This window comes from Helicoverpa armigera, chromosome 1 (genome assembly GCF_030705265.1).
Source record: "Helicoverpa armigera isolate CAAS_96S chromosome 1, ASM3070526v1, whole genome shotgun sequence".
In the NCBI taxonomy this organism is placed as follows: domain Eukaryota; kingdom Metazoa; phylum Arthropoda; class Insecta; order Lepidoptera; family Noctuidae; genus Helicoverpa; species Helicoverpa armigera.
This window is the reverse complement of record NC_087120.1, coordinates 6,248,769-6,268,083: the sequence shown is the minus strand read 5'-3', so window position 1 is coordinate 6,268,083 and position 19,315 is coordinate 6,248,769. Positions and strand designations below refer to the sequence as shown.

General features: G+C 36.5%; 3 protein-coding genes across 3 annotated transcripts; all 3 read left to right on the top strand.

Moving 5' to 3' along the window:
* Window positions 1–516: 516 nt before the first annotated feature.
* On the top strand, window positions 517–11,842 carry LOC110377799 (palmitoyltransferase ZDHHC3). Its single transcript, XM_049835820.2, has 6 exons — window positions 517–984; window positions 1,801–1,958; window positions 2,986–3,177; window positions 3,442–3,663; window positions 4,765–4,977; window positions 5,358–11,842. Exons 2-6 carry the CDS (start codon window positions 1,818–1,820, stop codon window positions 5,514–5,516), a joined length of 927 nt encoding a protein of 308 aa, XP_049691777.1. The 5' UTR covers window positions 517–984; window positions 1,801–1,817; the 3' UTR covers window positions 5,517–11,842.
* Window positions 11,843–11,940: 98 nt separating this feature from the next.
* LOC110377801 (uncharacterized) lies at window positions 11,941–12,721 on the top strand. Its single transcript, XM_021336820.3, has 2 exons — window positions 11,941–12,275; window positions 12,345–12,721. Exon 2 carries the CDS (start codon window positions 12,345–12,347, stop codon window positions 12,633–12,635), a length of 291 nt encoding a protein of 96 aa, XP_021192495.2. The 5' UTR covers window positions 11,941–12,275; the 3' UTR covers window positions 12,636–12,721.
* Window positions 12,722–14,551: 1,830 nt separating this feature from the next.
* LOC110377800 (uncharacterized) lies at window positions 14,552–19,239 on the top strand. Its single transcript, XM_021336817.3, has 3 exons — window positions 14,552–15,205; window positions 16,830–16,903; window positions 18,579–19,239. The coding sequence occupies exons 1-3, from the start codon at window positions 15,182–15,184 to the stop codon at window positions 19,018–19,020; spliced, it is 540 nt and encodes a 179-aa protein (XP_021192492.1). The 5' UTR covers window positions 14,552–15,181; the 3' UTR covers window positions 19,021–19,239.
* Window positions 19,240–19,315: the final 76 nt, after the last annotated feature.

The window sequence follows — 19,315 nt, the reverse complement described above, 5'->3', positions numbered from 1 at the left end:
GTTAAGAATTCTCTTCAAATAAACCTTGAAAAATAATATTTGACTGACTGTGAACTCGACTATAAGTTTTAGTTAGGTGCTCTTGTTATAGCGAATGGCGATGCAAAGATTCTAACTAGCGCCTCTAGTGTCAAAATTGTGAAGCTGTCTAAGAACGACACTTTGACAGATATCCGTACATTTTGTGTCAAAATACCGCGCGTCAAATTAAAAAGAAAAAAGTGTCAATTTTTATCGTGACATAAATTGTATAGAAAAGGCTGTCAGTGTCGTTCTTAGACAGCTTCTTAATGTCGCCACTAGAGGCGTGCGCGTAATCTTTGCATCGCCAATAGCACAATAATGAATGTCCACTTAATCTTTATAGTTACGATTTGAGTAGTATGACAATAAAGTTCAAATGTTTATTCCAATGATGATGTATTATAATTTATTCTTATTAATCGTTATACATATTTAATTTTAGTCGATCATTCTACCCCATAAAATACTTTTGCCTCTCACTTTGTCAAACATTATATTTATTATCTGTTGCATACGGTGATAGAGTGAGTGACTTGACTCCGTAGTCCGTTTCCTTTTATTGATTTTAATAGCAGAGAAAATAAAACGAGTGTACATTTCTTTCTAATATAATATTTATAAAATAAACTGTTTCAACAACTTGTTGATAAAAGTGCTTACAGGAAAAGGAATTATGAGAGTCCAAACAAAAATCAAGTTGCTACCCTGACCCTCCGTCAAGTGAAACAGATTTGCAAGATTTCGACGAACGCTGTTCGTAATTTTATTGCGCTTGAACTAGGAATATTATTACATCTGCAAGTACGATCGATTATGAAGATCGATTTTAGTGCTCTTCACGTGGTACGTTTTAGCTAGTGCAAATACCAGCAGTAAGACGATTTGAAGAAAGTCGGCTTTTTGTATGGCTTTACGTGGTATAGTCATACATTTCGAGTAACTACTGCTGCTCTTTTACCGGTAAGAAAAAACAATGTTTATATTTCTACTTAACAATGCTTTTGAAATACGCGAGAATACCTGTTGGTTAGTAATTAGCTAAGCTACATGCCTTGATTGTGATATGCAAAATCCTCGCTGCTTTGCAATTTCTATAATAACATTTTCATGTATTTAAATGAAATACTTGTAACATTCAGCATCAGCAAATGTTTTAATATTTTCGATTGAGTTTGCTAAGCTATAAATAAGTTTGCATAAGTAGGAAACATTAATAGAATCTTATTAGGACCTTAATGGGAGTATTTTTGTGCAAATATATTTTTCCTGTCCTCTATATTATAGAGTTTGAAGCCTATACATGATTTATTTCCTAAGTTTCTTTCTATTTATTTAAATTGCTGAGCTAGTTTATAAATATTTATAGCAAGTAGCAAAACATGAAATAATTTGCAAGACAAATAGTCAAAGAAAATCTATGAATACATACATGTGCCTTATAAACATGCATTTGATAATTTATTATTGTTTTTTGTCTATTGCTAAGCAAATTTTTATTTCCTGTGTAAGTTCTTAAGCAAGTACTTAGCATTCTGCAATTTTCTATGCTTTTAAATGTTATAAATGCATGCGTTTTGTCTAATTAGATGTTTGGTGAATTAGTCTAATGCTGAAATTACCACTAGAATGTGTATGCCGGTTAAAATTTATTCAAAGTAATTGGTCCATGCTTGCATATCTCTAGCGAATTCCATTTCAAATTCACTTGTCATTGTTATACAAGGATGAGAAGGAATTCATAAACAAAATTGCTATTAAAAACAATATTATTTCCAGGATTGTAGAAGCATTCAATGATACGAGAATTCTATGACAGTTCTGATGAAGATGATAGGGAAAGTCAGTATCAAATAGATCCAGAATGCTTGGTGCTGACTCGGCCTGACTGCGACATGCATAACCGGTGCTGTGGTGGTAAAGCTTGGTGTATTAGGGTAAGCAAACAATGTATTATTATAATAGTAAGATTACAGTTGGCGTTTCACTAAAGTCTTCCCAAAGGGGCTTCAGCGTGTTGGCTTTTGCCCCGCGTTCAGTTAACAAAAATCTGGCCCCTTATAGTAGCAACATACAAGACAGATTTAATAATAAAGGCAGAATTCCGTGGGTCGCGGCTTACGCAGCCGCGCGCGGCTTACGACAGTCGTCGGCCGCGCGCGACAATAGTCAACCTATGAAAATGTATGGCGCCGCTGCCGAGGCTCGCGACAGTCGCGCGCGGCCGACGAATTTCGTAAGCCGCGCGCGGCATTGTGTTGAAATTAGTAGATTTTGTTCGTCCGTTCCCTCTAGTCGAAGTGCTAATTGATATCCTTGAAGAAGAAGAGGATGACGTATTGCTGTGGCTGTATTTTAAAAAAGTAGAAATGATGAAGGATACTACCCAATACTGATTCAAAAGCATTTGTATTGTAATGAAAACAAAAGGAAGTTTTGCCGACTAAATAAAAAACAATTCAATTCTGGTTTTACTAAAATTATATAGATGTTACTAAGCGCTAGACCATGTTGAGATGCATACGGCCGCGCGCGGCTTACGAAATTCGTCGGCCGCGCGCGACTGTCGCGGACCTCGGCAACGGTGCCATACATTTTCATAGGTTGACTATTGTCGCGCGCGGCTGACGACTGTCGTAAGCCGCGCGCGGCTGTCGTAGCCGCTATCCACGGAATTCTACCTTAAAGCTTTGTTCCATTAACTAATTACTATTAACTTGGATATTTTGAAATCTTAAATAAGATTAAACCAACAATTTGTTTGCTGCTAATCATTAGAAGTTGATGAAGGGAACATTTTGTTTGAATCATTTTAAAGTAATTGTTTTTAGTGACCAACTGTGCAAATCAGCCTTGACTTCGTTTTTATATTATTCAAGATAGACGTAATAAGGCTGTTTTTTTGTTGAAAATGCTCTTTTATTTGGGTAAGTTATTTTAATGTATATTAATATTCTTTTGCAGGATATTTGCGGAATCATATGTGCGGTCCTAACATGGCTTTTGATACTATACGCAGAGTTTGTGGTAATGATGGTGATGCTTCTACCTGGCGTCTCAACATACCCAGTCTACAGTTACATAAATATATTCATCTTCCAAAGCCTGGCATTTTTAGCCTTTGCATCACACCTTAGGACTATGTTCACAGATCCGGTAAGTACTTAAAAGTGGCCAAATATTACACAAATACTATTTTTATAAAGTAATCTTTCATCTTTATGGCCATTGAAATGTCAATAAAACACCAATAGATTTGAGAATAAACAATGACTCATTATTTTTTCTTTGTTGTGCTATAGTATAAAGAAAAACTAGTATGCACAGTTCTAATAACAAACCTATAAAAAGAACTTAATTAAATTGCATGTTTGCATGACTTAAAGTATTGTTCTAACATACATGTTAATGTTTTTGTAGGGTGCTGTACCTAAAGGCAATGCCACAAAGGAAATGATCAAACAGATGAGTTTCCGAGAAGGTCAGGTGATATTCAAATGTACTAAGTGCTGCAGCATTAAGCCGGAGCGAGCCCATCACTGTTCAGTGTGTCAACGATGTATCAGGAAGATGGATCACCATTGCCCATGGGTCAACAACTGCGTCGGTGAAAATAATCAAAAATATTTTGTTTTGTTTACGGTAAGTACTTTAATATTAAATCATTTTGTTAAAGAAGGCTTTGCTGGTAGTCTCTATGGTCTTGGTAACTTGAATAGAAAAAAGTATTTCTTGAGCATAAAATCTGCTCAGGGTATAAACGTAGTTCTTTTGGTTTGCTTTGGTGTATGCTGGGCCTCATACAACTATGTAACTTCTTATGATAGACTATATGTATCATTTAAATTATTGTTATTTAAATGCAAACCACCACATGTATTGCTAAATACCATTTAGCCTGTTAATTATGAAGGTCATGACTCACTCGTATCCCAAAAGCATAAAAATGTACCCACATGTGTATTAAGTATTTAATCTATCTTATCAAACGGATTTTATCAAGCTGTGAATGTTTCCCGCAAAGGATTATCTTATTTCCTCATTATGGATTTTGCATTTCATTCTATTGATATCTATTTAAAAGTTCTGCTGTCATGCTGATCTATGTATTGTAGGTATGTGTGAAGGAGTAGAAACGATACACCACGTTAAATGCATGTATTTCTCTTATCAGTATCATCCTTGAATAGTAGATGTAATATTAGGTGCTTCTTACTGGTTCCTGCACATCCATCTTATCCCAAGGGCATTCCTTCATGCACTCAGATAAAAGTTGTATTATAACTTACTGCCTCCAGTGTATATTGGTACTGAATTAAATAATATTCATGACGAAGTTTGAGATATCTATAAAAGTCCTGTTAGGCCTCTGCCTCGAATTTTGCGGGCAGCGGGGCGGCAGCGGCGGCGGCGCGGGAGCGGCAGGATCTTACGCGTATAATCAAATGGACCGGCCCTCGAATACAGCGGCGCGGGAGCGGGCAACGAGCGGTGCGCTCCAGTCAAAACGGTGACCGCCCGCGCCGCCGCCGCTGCCGCCCCGCTGCCCGCAAAATTCGAGGCAGAGGCCTTAGTTACACATTTTATAACTCATAAATGGCTGAAGCGATTAAGCTGAAAATTAGAGGGGAGGTAGCTTAGACCGGGAGAAGGACATAGGATAGTTTTTGTCTCCATCAGGGACAGAGCTGAAACTGCTGCCTGAAACTAGTTATCTATAATATATGTTTTTTTTTTCTACAGTTCTACATAGCGGCAATATCAATCCACGCGGTGGGTTTAGCAGTGTACCAGTTCGTGACGTGCATTCGTCACGAGTGGCGTGACTGCAGTGCGTACTCCCCGCCGGCCACCGTCGTACTTCTACTGTTTTTGATCGCCGAAGCTCTGCTGTTTGCTATCTTCACCGCTGTCATGCTTGGGACACAGCTGCACGCTATATGGAACGATGAAACTGTAAGTTATTCTTTATTTAAATTCGTTTTTTATTAATTCTTTTGTTTTTTTCCTCCCATTAATAAGTTACCCCTGCACTCAGACATTTAATGGTTACTGAAGCCGTTCCTTAGTGATGGATGGTCAAACAAATTCTTCCCTAAGGAATGGCTTAAGTAACCATTAAAAGTCTTTGGAGTGCAGGTTTCACTAGTTACTGAGAAAGTGTCAGTTTGAAACCAAAAGTTATAAATTATCTAACAGATATGTTCTGGATAGAGTATCAGAGACTCGATGACCAGTTATTCCCCCTCTTTTGTTAATCTACATAGCTATACAAAATACTTAGAAAGCTACTCTGAATACTGACAACATTGTGACAAATATATAACGTTTTGCAGGGTATTGAGCAGCTGAAGAAAGAGCAAGCCCGATGGGTTCGCAAGTCTCGATGGAAGAGCATACAGTCAGTGTTCGGAAGATTCTCTATCCTTTGGTTCTCGCCATTCACTCAGCCTTCGCCTAAGACGAAACTGGAGAGCTACTTGTACAGTGTTTAGATATGGTATCGTAGGAACAACGCATTCACTCATATAGACCGAGAGCCTGCCCCTTTCAGGTTTACCCCATAGTATACAACCCGTGCATGGCTCATTGGATTGAGGAAAATATGAAATCTAATCCAACTCACTATTTATTACTGTTGTAAACTATTTTTTAACCGATTTTAAAGAACGTTCATTTTACATGTTGCTATTTTAGACAATGACGATGAATTTCTATGACGTCATTGCATTACAATTTTCAGGTTGCATACTATGAGGTAATCCTGACAGACAGGTTCACGATACAGTAGTATCATTAGATGCATGCATACTCACGTTTCCATGTATTATAATTTATAATCATCGTAGCTATCACTTATAAATCAATTTTAATATTCTGGCCAAGTAACTCTTGGCGACACCGATAGGATGGTGGCTTCCAAGACCAACATTTGAAAATTCTTATTTAAATAATTAGTCATTCTTGTCGCACTATGATTGACTATGACTGACAACGGAATTTGTAGAGTGTATAGATAGTTAGGAAACCAAACGTCTGCATTTACTAATTTAATTGTTACAAATATTTATCACAAATGTCTGAATACGTGTGAGAAATATCCTGAATTACATAGTTAATTAAGTAATTATAGCAACTGCGTAAATATTGAAAGAGTAACGCACGAGTTAGGGTTATTCCCATAGTAGTTGAGGCATGTATAGATATAACAAATATAAACACATGTCTAACAATACGCTTATGTCTGTCTCGTACGGAAACATACTAAATTATACCATTTAATCGTAGGCCTCGATGTTGTACTAAATTTTTGGATAAATAGTAATATTGTTTATCAAGATCATCATAGATCTCTTTAAATATAATAATAGTTCTTGTGCTATGATAAAAGTTCAAATCACAAATTATTAATTAAGTTAGCATACATCTATGCAATAAAATTAATGCTTTATCTTTCTTAAAATATTTGCTGAGTGTTGTAACAAAGTTACTATACGAGTTAGGTCTAAGGTAAGACCAATGCTTGACATGTAGATCTCTCTAACCTGTAACGTTCGGACGAAGTTGGTTTATTCAGACTGCTCCTGTTGATTCCATAAAGTTTTCAAATAAACTATTGTTATTGCGTAATCATGATTGGTTGGATTGTGATTGTATTTATTTCGTTGTAATTATTGAGTTCAATATTTTTTTTTGTTATGTAAGTGTATTCAGGCGAGCGGTACTTTGTTGATGGCATCAACTGCCTGGCGTACTAACAATGTAGCCACTGTATGTAAAGTATCATGACGACTAATAAAAGTATTTTGTCCGTCTTTTACAGTACTCTAAATTGTACATGTATTTTTCTTCTGTTTATCAAACTAATAACAACGAAGTTACAGCGTATGACTTTGTGGTCACTTTTATTGAACTGATGAAAGACTTGCTTTGAAACATCAAAATCGTCTTATCTCACAGCTTTCCCACAAATGGTTGTCTCGTATCTATTAAAATACAAGCAATGACTTGTGCCGCGCTATAACTATTACTAATAAAATACGTTATACGCTAATATATAATAATTAAAATAATTATACGCTTCAGCACGACTGCGTCGAATCGCGATTGCCGTTCGCCAATGTGCGTTTATATGTAGGGATGACGAAACATCCCTTGCTGTACCGTGCTGCCAATGGCCGTCAAACACAACTTACTCAACAAAAGAACATTCGAATTGAGAACCTCTTGTTTTTGAAGTTGGTTGAAAAATACGTGTCTTTTGCTAATCTAAAAGACGGCTACTCTGGTCTCCGTCAACGAGGTGTCGCTCGCCTGTTTAATCACTCAATGCGGAGTTTAATTCTTAAGTGTAGGCTAACTGTGGCCGTGGGAACAAACAACTTGATAGTTATACATACTTTATTTCTTGGTTTTTGGGGAAATGAATTATGGTCTATCCCTGCACATCAGTATCGTGGAACAACATACAAAAATTATCTACGAATTTAATCACACATGTTCGCGCCTGTGCTGGCAACGGCGCGGCACAGTTTCCAATATTCTGTCCATGTGTTGATTGGTTTCCAGAGATAGGAATTTGTACATTACATACTTGTATGGGACTTGTCAAATTTGTATCTCTAGTAAGCAAAATAAAACCAAGATAGATTGTTGGGAACGGTACTCGATACTGATATGTGGGGGCACACCCTTACAAGTGAACACTAGGTTGCAGCACAGTTGTGATATTTTAAGTCTAATCTAATTTATCATCTTTAAGTAAAATATCAATGAACTGGCTATAGAGCAATAGTGACTTCGTATTATCAACAACGATAGACTTGTTATAACTATTTGTAGGATGTTTGGTGTATAAATTATTTGAACAAACGTCCTTTTGATGCGTTTGTTGTGATTTCATTTTAATGTATGTAGTTCCGGAATAGCTTGTACCAGATGATTTTTTAGCAATACAGTGATCAATGCTAGGAATTGTATTGATTGTCGACTGCATAATATCGTAGATGTAAGGTCTCTTCGTGGTTCGTAGCTAACGGACAATTGTCATCGCAATAATCAAGTGCTGTTTACATGTATTATTTGTTATTAATTATTATATGTTAGCTAAGACGTTCATTTTGGGAAACAAATCTCTGATGGCTTTAAGATTGTTTAAATGTTTGATGAAATGCTTGGCGCTGACAATAAATGTCTCAATAAAATATTTTTTTAAATCGTGGTCAAATTATAAATTGATTTTTCAGTGATAAATGTTGTAGTCGTCGTCGCTAGTGATATTTTAACATGTTTTTAAACGCCCTTCTAATTATGATCCGCAATTTTTTATTTGATTCGTATGACTCGCTCGATTGTTCTCAAAATCGAAGCTGATATCACAATATTGGTATTTTCGGTACCCAATGTCACGGTACATAAACATTTTAATTATTTATTCTTATGAAATATTTGTTATGATGCTAAATATGCATGTTTTATTTGTGTTGCAACGTGAATCACATTTTAAGGTTTACTGATCAGTTTTTTTAATCAAGTTACATTTTAAAGGCTCATCCTTGAACGAAAATAGATTTGGGTAGACAATGTCCAAGCTTTCCCGTCGCCGTCTTTCGTGATCTCAAGATCTTTTCAAGCGCCCGTGGTTTAACTGTAAAAATGTTCATTTCGCGTGATATCACACCTTATAACAGAGTATCGTGTTAAAAGGCTATCATTCTCTTTATTAATAAATTCTCAAGCAATTCCATCTGTCTGTTTGCACTCATTTTACGTGTTTCTTGACCGATTTTAATGAAATTGTGGGCAACAGCTTCCTTTGTTATGCGATTGTTTGATGTAAATGCAGCCTCTCAGTTTTATTATATCCATGAATTTAAATAATCGTGCGACCATATGATTTCATAGTTTACGGCCGGCTAGGATATGGTGGAAAGCAGTCTAGTACATTTATATAATATCTAAAAACACAAGTCATCGCTCCGGCGAGTCTCCGTCAGCCCTTAGTTTAATTACGATAGCTTTGAAGATCAGTCATTATACAACATTTGCGGGTGTGTCATTATTACTTAAAACATATTTATTAACTTTCGGCTTAGGTACGTCATTGTGTTAGTAATGTAAAAGACCTGTGTTATTTTAGCTACATATTTCGTATTCGAAAATATTTTAGGAATGTAAGTTTTATTCTTTGTATCCAGTGAAAGCAAAATAATGAAATCTACGAGTAATGCAGTTTTTAGCAATAATCCAATTAATTATATTTTTTTAATTATTGGATATTTTAATCACTAAGTGTTTTGTATAATGTATACACTGTATGTGCGTTTTAATTTAGTTTTATGTGAAATTTCATGTTTAAATGATGCGCTGCCGCTGTGTGATGAAAACCTAGTGATTTAAATGAAATAATGTGTGAGACGCAACACGCTAAACACAGAAAACAGCCTTGAACACAGAATGATCGGTACTGACATTGTGTCTTATTTAACTAAATAATAAGTAATAGAATATTACATTCAAAGTAGCTACAGGACTCTGGTTATATTGCGGTTCAATAGAATTCTAATTATGGTCTGTCAGACCAAAGCTTAAACGTTGACACCAAATAGTCCGCAGTAGAATTATTCGTCATTAAATTTAGAATCCTTACACGACATTTACTAGGATATTAAGAGTAGATAAAAGAGCTGTTACGACCATACGCACTAGACTCGCTCTAGTTTAGTAGCCACACTGTCTAGTGTCGGTAGAAATAAATTGGACCATCTAAACACAGGCATACTAACAAACAGACTTATAACGTCAGAAAAGGCTTCTAAACATATTAACGAAGCCCACAGAATGAATAGTTATAAAGCTATTACATTAGCTTATCTTCCTCAGGTGGTAAGATTGGCGTAGCATATATTTTTTCTATTTTCGTATTCATGTTTCACAATTTGATCTACATATTTATAATTGCATTGTGGCGACATTTTGAACAAATTAGCTTCTTAGTAATTGACCTTATCAAGTATTATTATAATACTTCTTAAAAGAAACAGATTGTTTGTATGAAACTTCTTAAATCCCGATCTGTTATTTTTGTAAAGTTTCAAGGAACGCGTTCCGATTACTCGTAATACTTAATTATGTAATCTTTATATATAACACCAAGATTTAAGTTACGGCTGCGAATTGGATAAGTTATAGAAGGATATAGTGTCTCTCATGATATTACAATATTTAACTATAATATGGATATATTATTATCTGGTTGTTGGTAAAGTTTTACTCAGGTGTAACAGAATATACAAATTTTCAACATTGTGCCTCTTTAAAAAGCTAACTCTCATAAAATAAATATACATTATTTTTATAGTAGTACAGTTGGTAGTTGGTTCACTAGAATGTTGTGAGACGACCACGCTCACCGGACGAAGTAATTAAACGAAGTCATATCTAGTACATTTTCACTTGTAATATAGCATCATCGGCGACTTTGTGAAGGCCCTTGCACCACTACATACCAAGTTGTTTTCATTTGTTTTGTTGTTAAAGATATTTTGTGTTGCTTGGGTTATGTTGGTGTTATAGAAGTAAATGTATTTAGATTCTAATATAATGATCACGTTGTGATAACGCCGTCGACCACTTGTCCAGTATTAATATTTGTTTCTAACTCTAGCCAATAGTAAGCACGGTGCAAGAAGGCCTAAATATTTATTTATGTCTTGTTGCTTTTATATCATTAAGCTATTACACTAAGCATAAATACATGATATATTTTTTCAATCGTATTAATGATATTTACGTAGAGTCTAGTAAGGAACATTTTGTTTTGTGTGTAGGTTGAGGTATTGGGTGATGGAACAACTTGTCGTGTATTGTACTAATAGATCCCGCACGCGTGTGGTTAGTGCAATTCCAATTCCCTTGACCTATTGTGTGTCGAGTGTCGGCTGGCCGCGACGACAATACGCTAACGTCGAAGTTATTCTGTGCCCAATTTGACGATGTTTATCTAGATAAACGTCGTCCGCTAGCGGTCACCTCGCCTGCACCTAGGTTGATCTGCATCCCATAGTCCGGTAGAATTCAATCATGTAGTTTTATGTCAACTCAACTGTTTAAGTCGAATCTACGCTATCTTTCTCAATCTATCACCGTATGTGACAGTCGCAATTTGTATTCACCTTAATTGATTAAACTCCTATATTTTTTGATTCTATTGCTTTACTGAACAAAATTTATAACCATATTTTTTTCCAGCAAGTTCTATTTAGGTATTCCAAGATTTCCATGCATGTTTTCTAAAAATCATTTATCGGAAATCATAAAAGTTGCTTGGTTGCACTTTCCTCAATGTTCATAAAAATCTCTCAAGACAGAAATAATTTTGTTAGTAAGTTAATACATCTGTACCTGCCGTGCGAGTAAGCTATTGATTTTCGCAGTATTGCGAACAAAACGTGTAAAGCGAATGTGGGTCAACATTAAATCGAACATTCATAAAGAAAGACGTAGAGTAGAATCGACTAGTATAGAGTACCTAACATAGTAATATTGCCACTGCCTTTAGTAAACGAAAATTATGTATTTTGCTGTAATTCAGATAAATATCTGTTAATTCGAAATAACTTACAATATTTTGATAAAAGACATAAATGCATTACAAATAATATTAGTAATTTAATTGCTAATTACAAACATTCTAAAATAATGTAGATCTAAAATAGTAAACCATTTTGAAATATCCTAGTGTCCTAAATGTCATTTTGTCTATAATTATAATAAGTTTTCGAGGGAATTTATTTTCATTAAAGATAATAATGTGGGATGAGCAGTGCGTTTTATTGTGCAATTTTCCCCTTTTCACCTACTGTCATGAAGTTAAACTGCGTATAGTTGTAACGCGAAAGTAAGTAGTTAGTGCGTGAGCAATGGACACTTGGCCACGTGTCGCTGTATAGTTGCGTACTCGAGCTGGGCCATGTCCAGCGAGCAGTGTGCGGGCCCCGGCGTGGCCGACGCTATCTGTGTAACGAAGGGAAAGTATTGTGTTGCGGAACCGCGCGCGTCACGCCCCGCCTGCTACACTTGTCGGATTTTAGCATGAGCTGGCCGGCGTCAAGGTGATCGACTGTGGCCGCCCGTTGTCGAAACCACACCGGTCTCGCTCAATACGTTACCACTCCGATCTACCCGTCTGCTATTGCGCAATTAACACCCTCCAGGTGACCGATTCGTAATCCTTGGCGTCGCTAATCATCATAGTACGTAATGTTTTGTATTAACTCAGGTTTTAGTTTTGCTATTGTGTAGACAGTGTGCGGTTGTTCCAGATGCGGCTAGCTTTCTGCACGTTTTGTTTGTTGGCGACGGTGGCGCTATCTGTGAGTCGTCCGTACGACCCAGAAGACCATGGCTTGAAGGATGTGCTGCCCTCTGACGGGCAGTTCGAGGCGTTTTACCCGCGTGAAGCGCACGGCATACCGAACGGTTCGTCGCGACCTGCGCATGGGCACGGTAGTTTCTACAAGCACCGCAACCCGGCGCTAGTTGACGTCAAAAATGCAGCCGCGTATGGTTACCGGTTTGACGGCATGAGGAGATTCAATTTTGACGATGAGTGAACAGTTATGTATGTATAGTTTATGCTAATGTTGACTACATAAATGTATAAACCTCTTGTCTTTGAATATAAAAGTTTTGTAATGAACTTATATTTGTTTTCATTTAATATTTCACTTATTCGGATCCTGTTGAGTTTTCCCGGAGTCTCCGGATGTGTTGAGTTGAAAACTGCATACTGACAGTTTTCAGTTTGAATTCGTGTCTGAAATTCATCGCACTTTTCTTGGCTTAAAATTTTTCAGTCCACGCTGACTGTTCTCGAGGACCGGACAGCTGCTGAGACTGAGAACATATTATAGTACACTATAGCGCAGACACAGGTGCTCTCTCTAATTCCCTTCTCTGATGGTCCAATGGAAATATCAGGCACGGTACTGACCATTTATAGTGCTCTATACGCACCCTGCGTGGGCACTAATACCAGTTCAATAATAAAAATGCTTAATTGAAATATAAAGTTATAACACAGATTACCTGATAGTTACTGGTTATATGAAATTTAAAGCATAAGTAAGTAGGTACATATGCAGTAATGTACAGAAAAAATATCCGCTACTAAAATGCCGATAATGCTTCGCATGGACTATAGTAATGTCACCGTCGAATCTGATGGGCGAATGTCAATTTCCAGCCCCTGGGGCCCGATTCTTCTAAGTTATTAATGTCAAAATTGAATAGAAATCGAATCGCAATATCATCGCAATAGCAGTTTTATTCATATCGGGCATTCTGCTACTAATATAAGACCAATCGTATTCCGACGACATTCGATTGGTTTGCGATTGGTCTGCTATTTTGGTGATTTTGGTCTAAGTATACGGTAGTTTGCTCTTCAATCATATTGCAATCGTAAATCATTTGCAGACAAAATGATTCATTATTGAATGACAGAAAAGGATAAAAACGTTTATTTCAAAGAAAAAATAGCGGAATGCCACATACGCTTCAATCATAATCGAGTCGGGATCGGATCGCAGTTGAATGTGAATCGTATGTTGCTTGAGTAAAATTAGGAGAATCGGGCCCCTGGGTTGCCTTCCATAACAAAATAATTTCAACCGAATCCGGGAGATCTGTCCTACAAGGCTGTCCCGCTTGCTGATAGGATACTAAGAAATCGTCTTTATGAGCACTAAGTAGTTAATGATCTTTATATAGGTAGGTACCTGAAAGCAATTTCATATGAAGCGTGTTTGTGCATGATTAGGTATGTCGTGACTTTAATTTTTGGCACAAGTAATACTACCTACTTACTAATCTTTCAAACTGAAACAAAAAAGAAACGCAGTGCAGCGGCTGAAATAAGTGCCTAGTACATACCTATTTAACAGGATGGTTTAATAAAAACGATGCGATTTAAATCTAAGTGGTAACAATTTTTTTACCAGATTTACATCCCTATTCTTGCAATCGACAATCCACCTCCGTCTTATTAAAAGTAAACATTTTCTATTATACACCACTGATTTCAATTGACTTCCTGTTTATCGGTTAATTATTTACTTTACAAAAACAAGTGCTGTACTTAAGATAGTTTTGTACTTTTTTGTCTATTTAGTTGACTTCACCTATTTAAGATTTCACGCTCGGTGTAGCAAAACAAGTCAAAGCAAGGGGAGCTGTAGCTTCGAGCTAGTTGACTGGATAATGAATACGTCGGGGCGATTCGACACGGGTGGCAGCCGCATCCTTCCTTGCCATTACGTGTTCAGTAGACCACGACCCCTGCCCAAATGTAGGTATGCAGCTGATGCAGGGACACATCTTCAGGGAACCTAACCTGATGTCTTTGTGCAATATGGTGATGTGTCAATGTAGGCATAGCTTCCAATGATATGTGGACTATTTGCTATTTTCGGGTAGTTCTGATCAGCAAAACATCCTTACGGTTAGTACTATAGTGGGACTTAAATTTTCTCATCAGTTAGCAGCGTTCACCTGCTTCTAAAAATAGACTAGAGCTTTATAATGTTTATGATAGAATTATAAACAACCACCAAAACATTATGTAACCTGCCATCAGTCACCTAGAAAGCCCGACAAAATAAGTCATGTTAAGTTTTGTGCACATAATTATAGTCAATTTATTATAATTTTCTCTAAAGTACAACATTAGATACACCGCACATTAAAAATTCTAAGTCAAAACACTTAGCCGCCTTCAGAAAAAAGTGTGAAATTATGTTAAGTGGCCAGTATCAAAAAGACCCCTTTTTAAAATCAGGCTAATATAACGGTACGTTCTAAGTAAAGATAGAAGTATAGGTTAATAAGATTATTATTATACCTCATGTTGAGGTCGGAGACCGGCTTTTAAGGACGGAATGTTTCTGAAACCGTGTATAAAAAACGACTGGTCCCCAGGGATCGGTCATTCCGCGGCCGGAGTGGGTGCACGCATCTTCGTTCCCAAAACAACTAGTATTTTTTGTGTTAAAGCTCCTTAAGTCTTCGTTCGACTTACACTAGCAGTTTTGGGTCCAATCTCGGAAGGAGTGAACGTTGGGCTACTTCTCTCGTCCAGTTTTACGTCTCAACAAGTGCCATGTATCCAGATGCAGTCAGAGTGGTAAGTCGCATTAATACTAAATGATCTGTTTGCGATTTTTAAACTAGATTTAGGTGTTTATAACGTAGTGCAATTTATATTTTTTTGTCTTCCTTAATTCATCAATGAAGTGCCTTGGAAGAAATATCAAATTTCATTGATCGGTTAGTATTAACGTGTTATTTAATAAATCTTTTGACTTAGTTTAAAAAGAAATGACTACGCCCCGACACTCATACAATGGGTTTATCACTTTTCGGTGTTTATATTATTCGTGCTTAACGATTGTCTATTGTTGTATAAAATTTCAATTTATATGGCGGCAATAACAAGGCTGAATGGAAGGCTGATGAGAGCAGGGAGTCATGCAAGTCATCCGGCCGTCACTTTGTTAACATCTCTGTTGTGACACCCGACGATTTATTGATTTAATATCGTTATTGAGATATCTTGATGAATCTCGTGTTATTTTATTACCTTTTATACAGTGTATCAACCATCAACTAGGGTTCATTATTCAATAAATATTTTCGTGCTATCTCCATTTAGTGCTCGGGTATTCTTTAACTAGTTTTTTTTTTTTGTGATAGACAAAAAATGTTTTATAAATATTCAAGTAACACAATGCGTAGGCTTTAGAAAAAAAGTTGATGATAGAGCGTCACGGGAAACAGTTGAAAGTAAATTAAACGTTTATGAGTTTGGGACTTGCTCGCACCATTTAACGATTATCCACGGACCGGTACAAATCTCTTTATAATGTTCATTAGATATGAATATGTGAAACCAGAGGATACAGCCTGATTACCTCGGCACAATATCCCCTATATATTTTTTTCTCTTCTAATTAATACACCAATTAAGCATTCCTGCATCTATTTTAGAAATCTCATTCTAAATAGGAGGTACGGACATGATAACGTCCCTGTTTATTTAGAAAACTGTAATTAACTGATGTATAATTAAGTGGTTAGGATTTTATGATGTTGGTGCCCAGTATCATTAATCTTACCCGTTATTAGATGTGGATTCATCCAATTAGCTTTATGTTGAGTGGAATAATAGTCCCTTCTTTGTTTTCTGATGTACCTACATTTTATTATACTTATGAAGGTCAGTTAAATTATGTAGGCTTGCGTTTTATTTTTGTACTGTTAAGCTCTGCGAAATTTTGCTCCGCGCTGACCTATTTTTAATTTCAAGTGCTTTTTATTTGTCTATTCTTAAAATATTATCATTTTTTTTATCGACATTAAAAAAACTTTCAATAAAACGAGCCCATTTGAGAAACGAGCCAAGTAATTTTTCAATAGACTGAAACATTGCATTATTACCTTTTATGAGAAAGTAAAGTATTGTTATGTATAACAGTGTACACCTATCATTGTAAATAACGAGTTACACTTTCATTTCTCCTTATCTTACATGGAGTGTGCTGATTTATTTTTTGTTTTACATTTTCGGTTGTTACGCGATTGGGTTGATGTAACAGTCACTTGTTTTGTCTTTTTGTCTTTGTTCGGCGGTCGTGGTATTAGAAGAAATGACTTTTGTTTTATTTTGATCGCTGTTCAAATTGTAATGTAGTGTTCATTTGTTTTGATCGTTCTGTTCAAAGTTCTAATAAAGTTTTCATTTGTTTTAGATGCAGTTGGTCCTCGGTTTAGCGTTGGTGGCATCGTCAGAAGCGTTTTTCCTGAAATGGGGTTCTGATTCAGCGTAAGTCTAAAATTTTAGAATTTTTTAAATGTAGTTAAAATGGAATTGGAGCAAATGCGATGGGATTTTTTTTTTCTATTAAGCGAATGATTGTAATTGCTCTCTAGCTTTAACATGTTTCAAAGACTAAATAGGTATTTTATACTCTCCTGTCATCTATCCGACTACTGCAATACAATGAGTTGCATATTCATATGCATAAATATTGTGCCGACGTATTTCCTCCACCGACTTATATTTTGATTTATTCACAATTAAAGAAATAACGAATTATATATTGATGATTTTTAACCGTCGCTATTATGCAATTAGAAAACACTATTTATTAGTACTTTAACATAAACGCATCACAGATGTTCACCTCTACATTTATTCCTTGAATAGCAACTAGTGCCACTAGTCTAGACATAATTATTTAACTAACCCACTTATTTGTATCGGTGCGAAGATATTTAAATATTAAATTATTACGTAGTATAAGCATAGGAAGCTTGATTCTAGTAGCTGAAAATATCTATGTCTCCTTTCACTTGAGCCGCATTTAGAATCCGGAACATAGGTGCAGATGCCTGGTTTATAATGATAAATCGTTGAATGTTACTCGATTACCATATCAAAACAATAACCTGTACTTGATACTGTTAGGGTGGAGCACACATCATCTTCTTACATCATCACTGCATAGTATAAAACAAAGTCGCTTTATCTGTCCCTGTATCCTTGTGAATGCTCAAATCTTTAAAACTACACAACTGATTTTGATGTTTTTTTTTTAAATAGATAGAGTGATTGAAGAGGAAGGTTTATATGTATAACTAGCTGACCCTGCGAATTTCGTATCGTTTAAACCTTCCCTGGACCTCTACAAACATTTTAAAACCAAAAAAAGCCAAATCGGTCCAACCATTCTCAAGTTTTAGTGAGACTAACGAACAGCAATTCATTTTTATATATAAGAAAGAAGAAGATAACATCCGTTAAATAGAGGAGAAATACTGGTATTTTTATGTTTATTGCACTCGTGCGAATCCGATGGCGGGTCGTTAGTTTCAAATAAATCTTTTGGCTTAGCGATGATGTCACGCAGTCGTGTAGCGCGGATGTCACACACTTAAAGTACATAGGTAGGTATGTATTATAGGCGGTGTGCAACAATCCTTAGCGGAATTTGAGTCACGAGTAACAAGCAGTCACCGTGTCACATTAACACAATACCGCAGATAAAAAATAACACATTTCCTCGTCAGCGAAAATATGTTTTATGTGCATTTTCATGTCCCCAGACGTACGTGAACTTTTTATCAGTAGTTAGTTAGTTTTTGCTTTGATTACATTTTTATTTCCTAACGTTTACTTAGGTTTTACGTTGACTGATAAATTGCCATTTTATTCACGTGATTGACAGTTTTTTATTTCGATTAGCGTGACGTTGTATAAGTTCCGGTCGCAATGTTACTGAAAGTTAGAATATTCGTAGCGTACAGAATTAGGTCTTCTTCTTCCTAAGCTTCCTTAATCATCTTAGGCTCACCGCGCTTAAGCATAAAACGATCAACAAATGGTCCTTACACTATTTTGGCCTTCTTCACCATGCATTATTTTTATTAACATAAGCAACAGATAGATAGTGTATGTTTATATTCATAGACGTATTACATACACGCCTTTGTTACAGAACCCAGTCCTCCGCGCAGAACACGTGGGTGCAGCCAGTTCCCTCGAACATGTCTCCCGGCTATCGCTACCAGTACACCTACACTCCTTACGAGTCGCGCAAGGTGTACCAGGTCCAGGCCCCGCAGTACCAACAACAGGCCGCCCAGTACCAGCAACAGGGAGCCCAGTACCAACCTGAGCTCGTGCAGCAGAACCTTGCACCGATCCCGATCAGTGTGCCAGCGGGGGCCAGTTTGACCCCCGTGTCTCTTCAACACGTGCAGCTAGTTCCCTGCATGTGTCCCGTCGCCCCTGAAGAGGCAGACAAGCTCCAGAAGCAAGTCGGCCCGGGCCCCTACATGGCCCAGGTGTACAACAAACCCACGTACACTGTTCAGCAGCAAGTCTCAGATGACCCTCAAAACCCCAAAGATCATGAGATTGGGCGTCACGATCAATAGGATCAGCGATTAAAATTTAAGTTATCCCACCAATGACTCGCTCTTCCCTTGTATAATTTATTTTACTATTTTTATTATTTATCGTCTTTGAGTGTAAACCTCAGATTTCTGGTATTTATGTCAAAAAAAATATATTTTAAGCTTTGTGGAGGTTTCCTTTCAAAGGATCACGAAGACTGATAGACTAAGGACAACATGTGTTCATTCATTCTGATTAAAGTTTAGATAACTGTATTATGGTGTTTCTTTTTGTTCCTTGAATATCCAACGTTCTAATATAATCGAACGCAATTGC

What these genes read in the sequence shown, in the direction of transcription:
- LOC110377799 (XM_049835820.2), top strand. Translation starts at nt 1,818, where the DNA reads ATGATACGAGAATTCTATGACAGTTCTGATGAAGATGATAGGGAAAGT. An exon ending in GTAAAGCTTGGTGTATTAGG is followed by an intron (nt 1,959 to 2,985) that starts GTAAGCAAACAA and finishes ATTCTTTTGCAG; the next exon opens with GATATTTGCGGAATCATATG. An exon ending in CTATATGGAACGATGAAACT is followed by an intron (nt 4,978 to 5,357) that starts GTAAGTTATTCT and finishes AACGTTTTGCAG; the next exon opens with GGTATTGAGCAGCTGAAGAA.
- LOC110377801 (XM_021336820.3), top strand. Translation starts at nt 12,345, where the DNA reads ATGCGGCTAGCTTTCTGCACGTTTTGTTTGTTGGCGACGGTGGCGCTA.
- LOC110377800 (XM_021336817.3), top strand. Translation starts at nt 15,182, where the DNA reads ATGTATCCAGATGCAGTCAGAGTG. An exon ending in ATCCAGATGCAGTCAGAGTG is followed by an intron (nt 15,206 to 16,829) that starts GTAAGTCGCATT and finishes CATTTGTTTTAG; the next exon opens with ATGCAGTTGGTCCTCGGTTT. An exon ending in AAATGGGGTTCTGATTCAGC is followed by an intron (nt 16,904 to 18,578) that starts GTAAGTCTAAAA and finishes CCTTTGTTACAG; the next exon opens with AACCCAGTCCTCCGCGCAGA.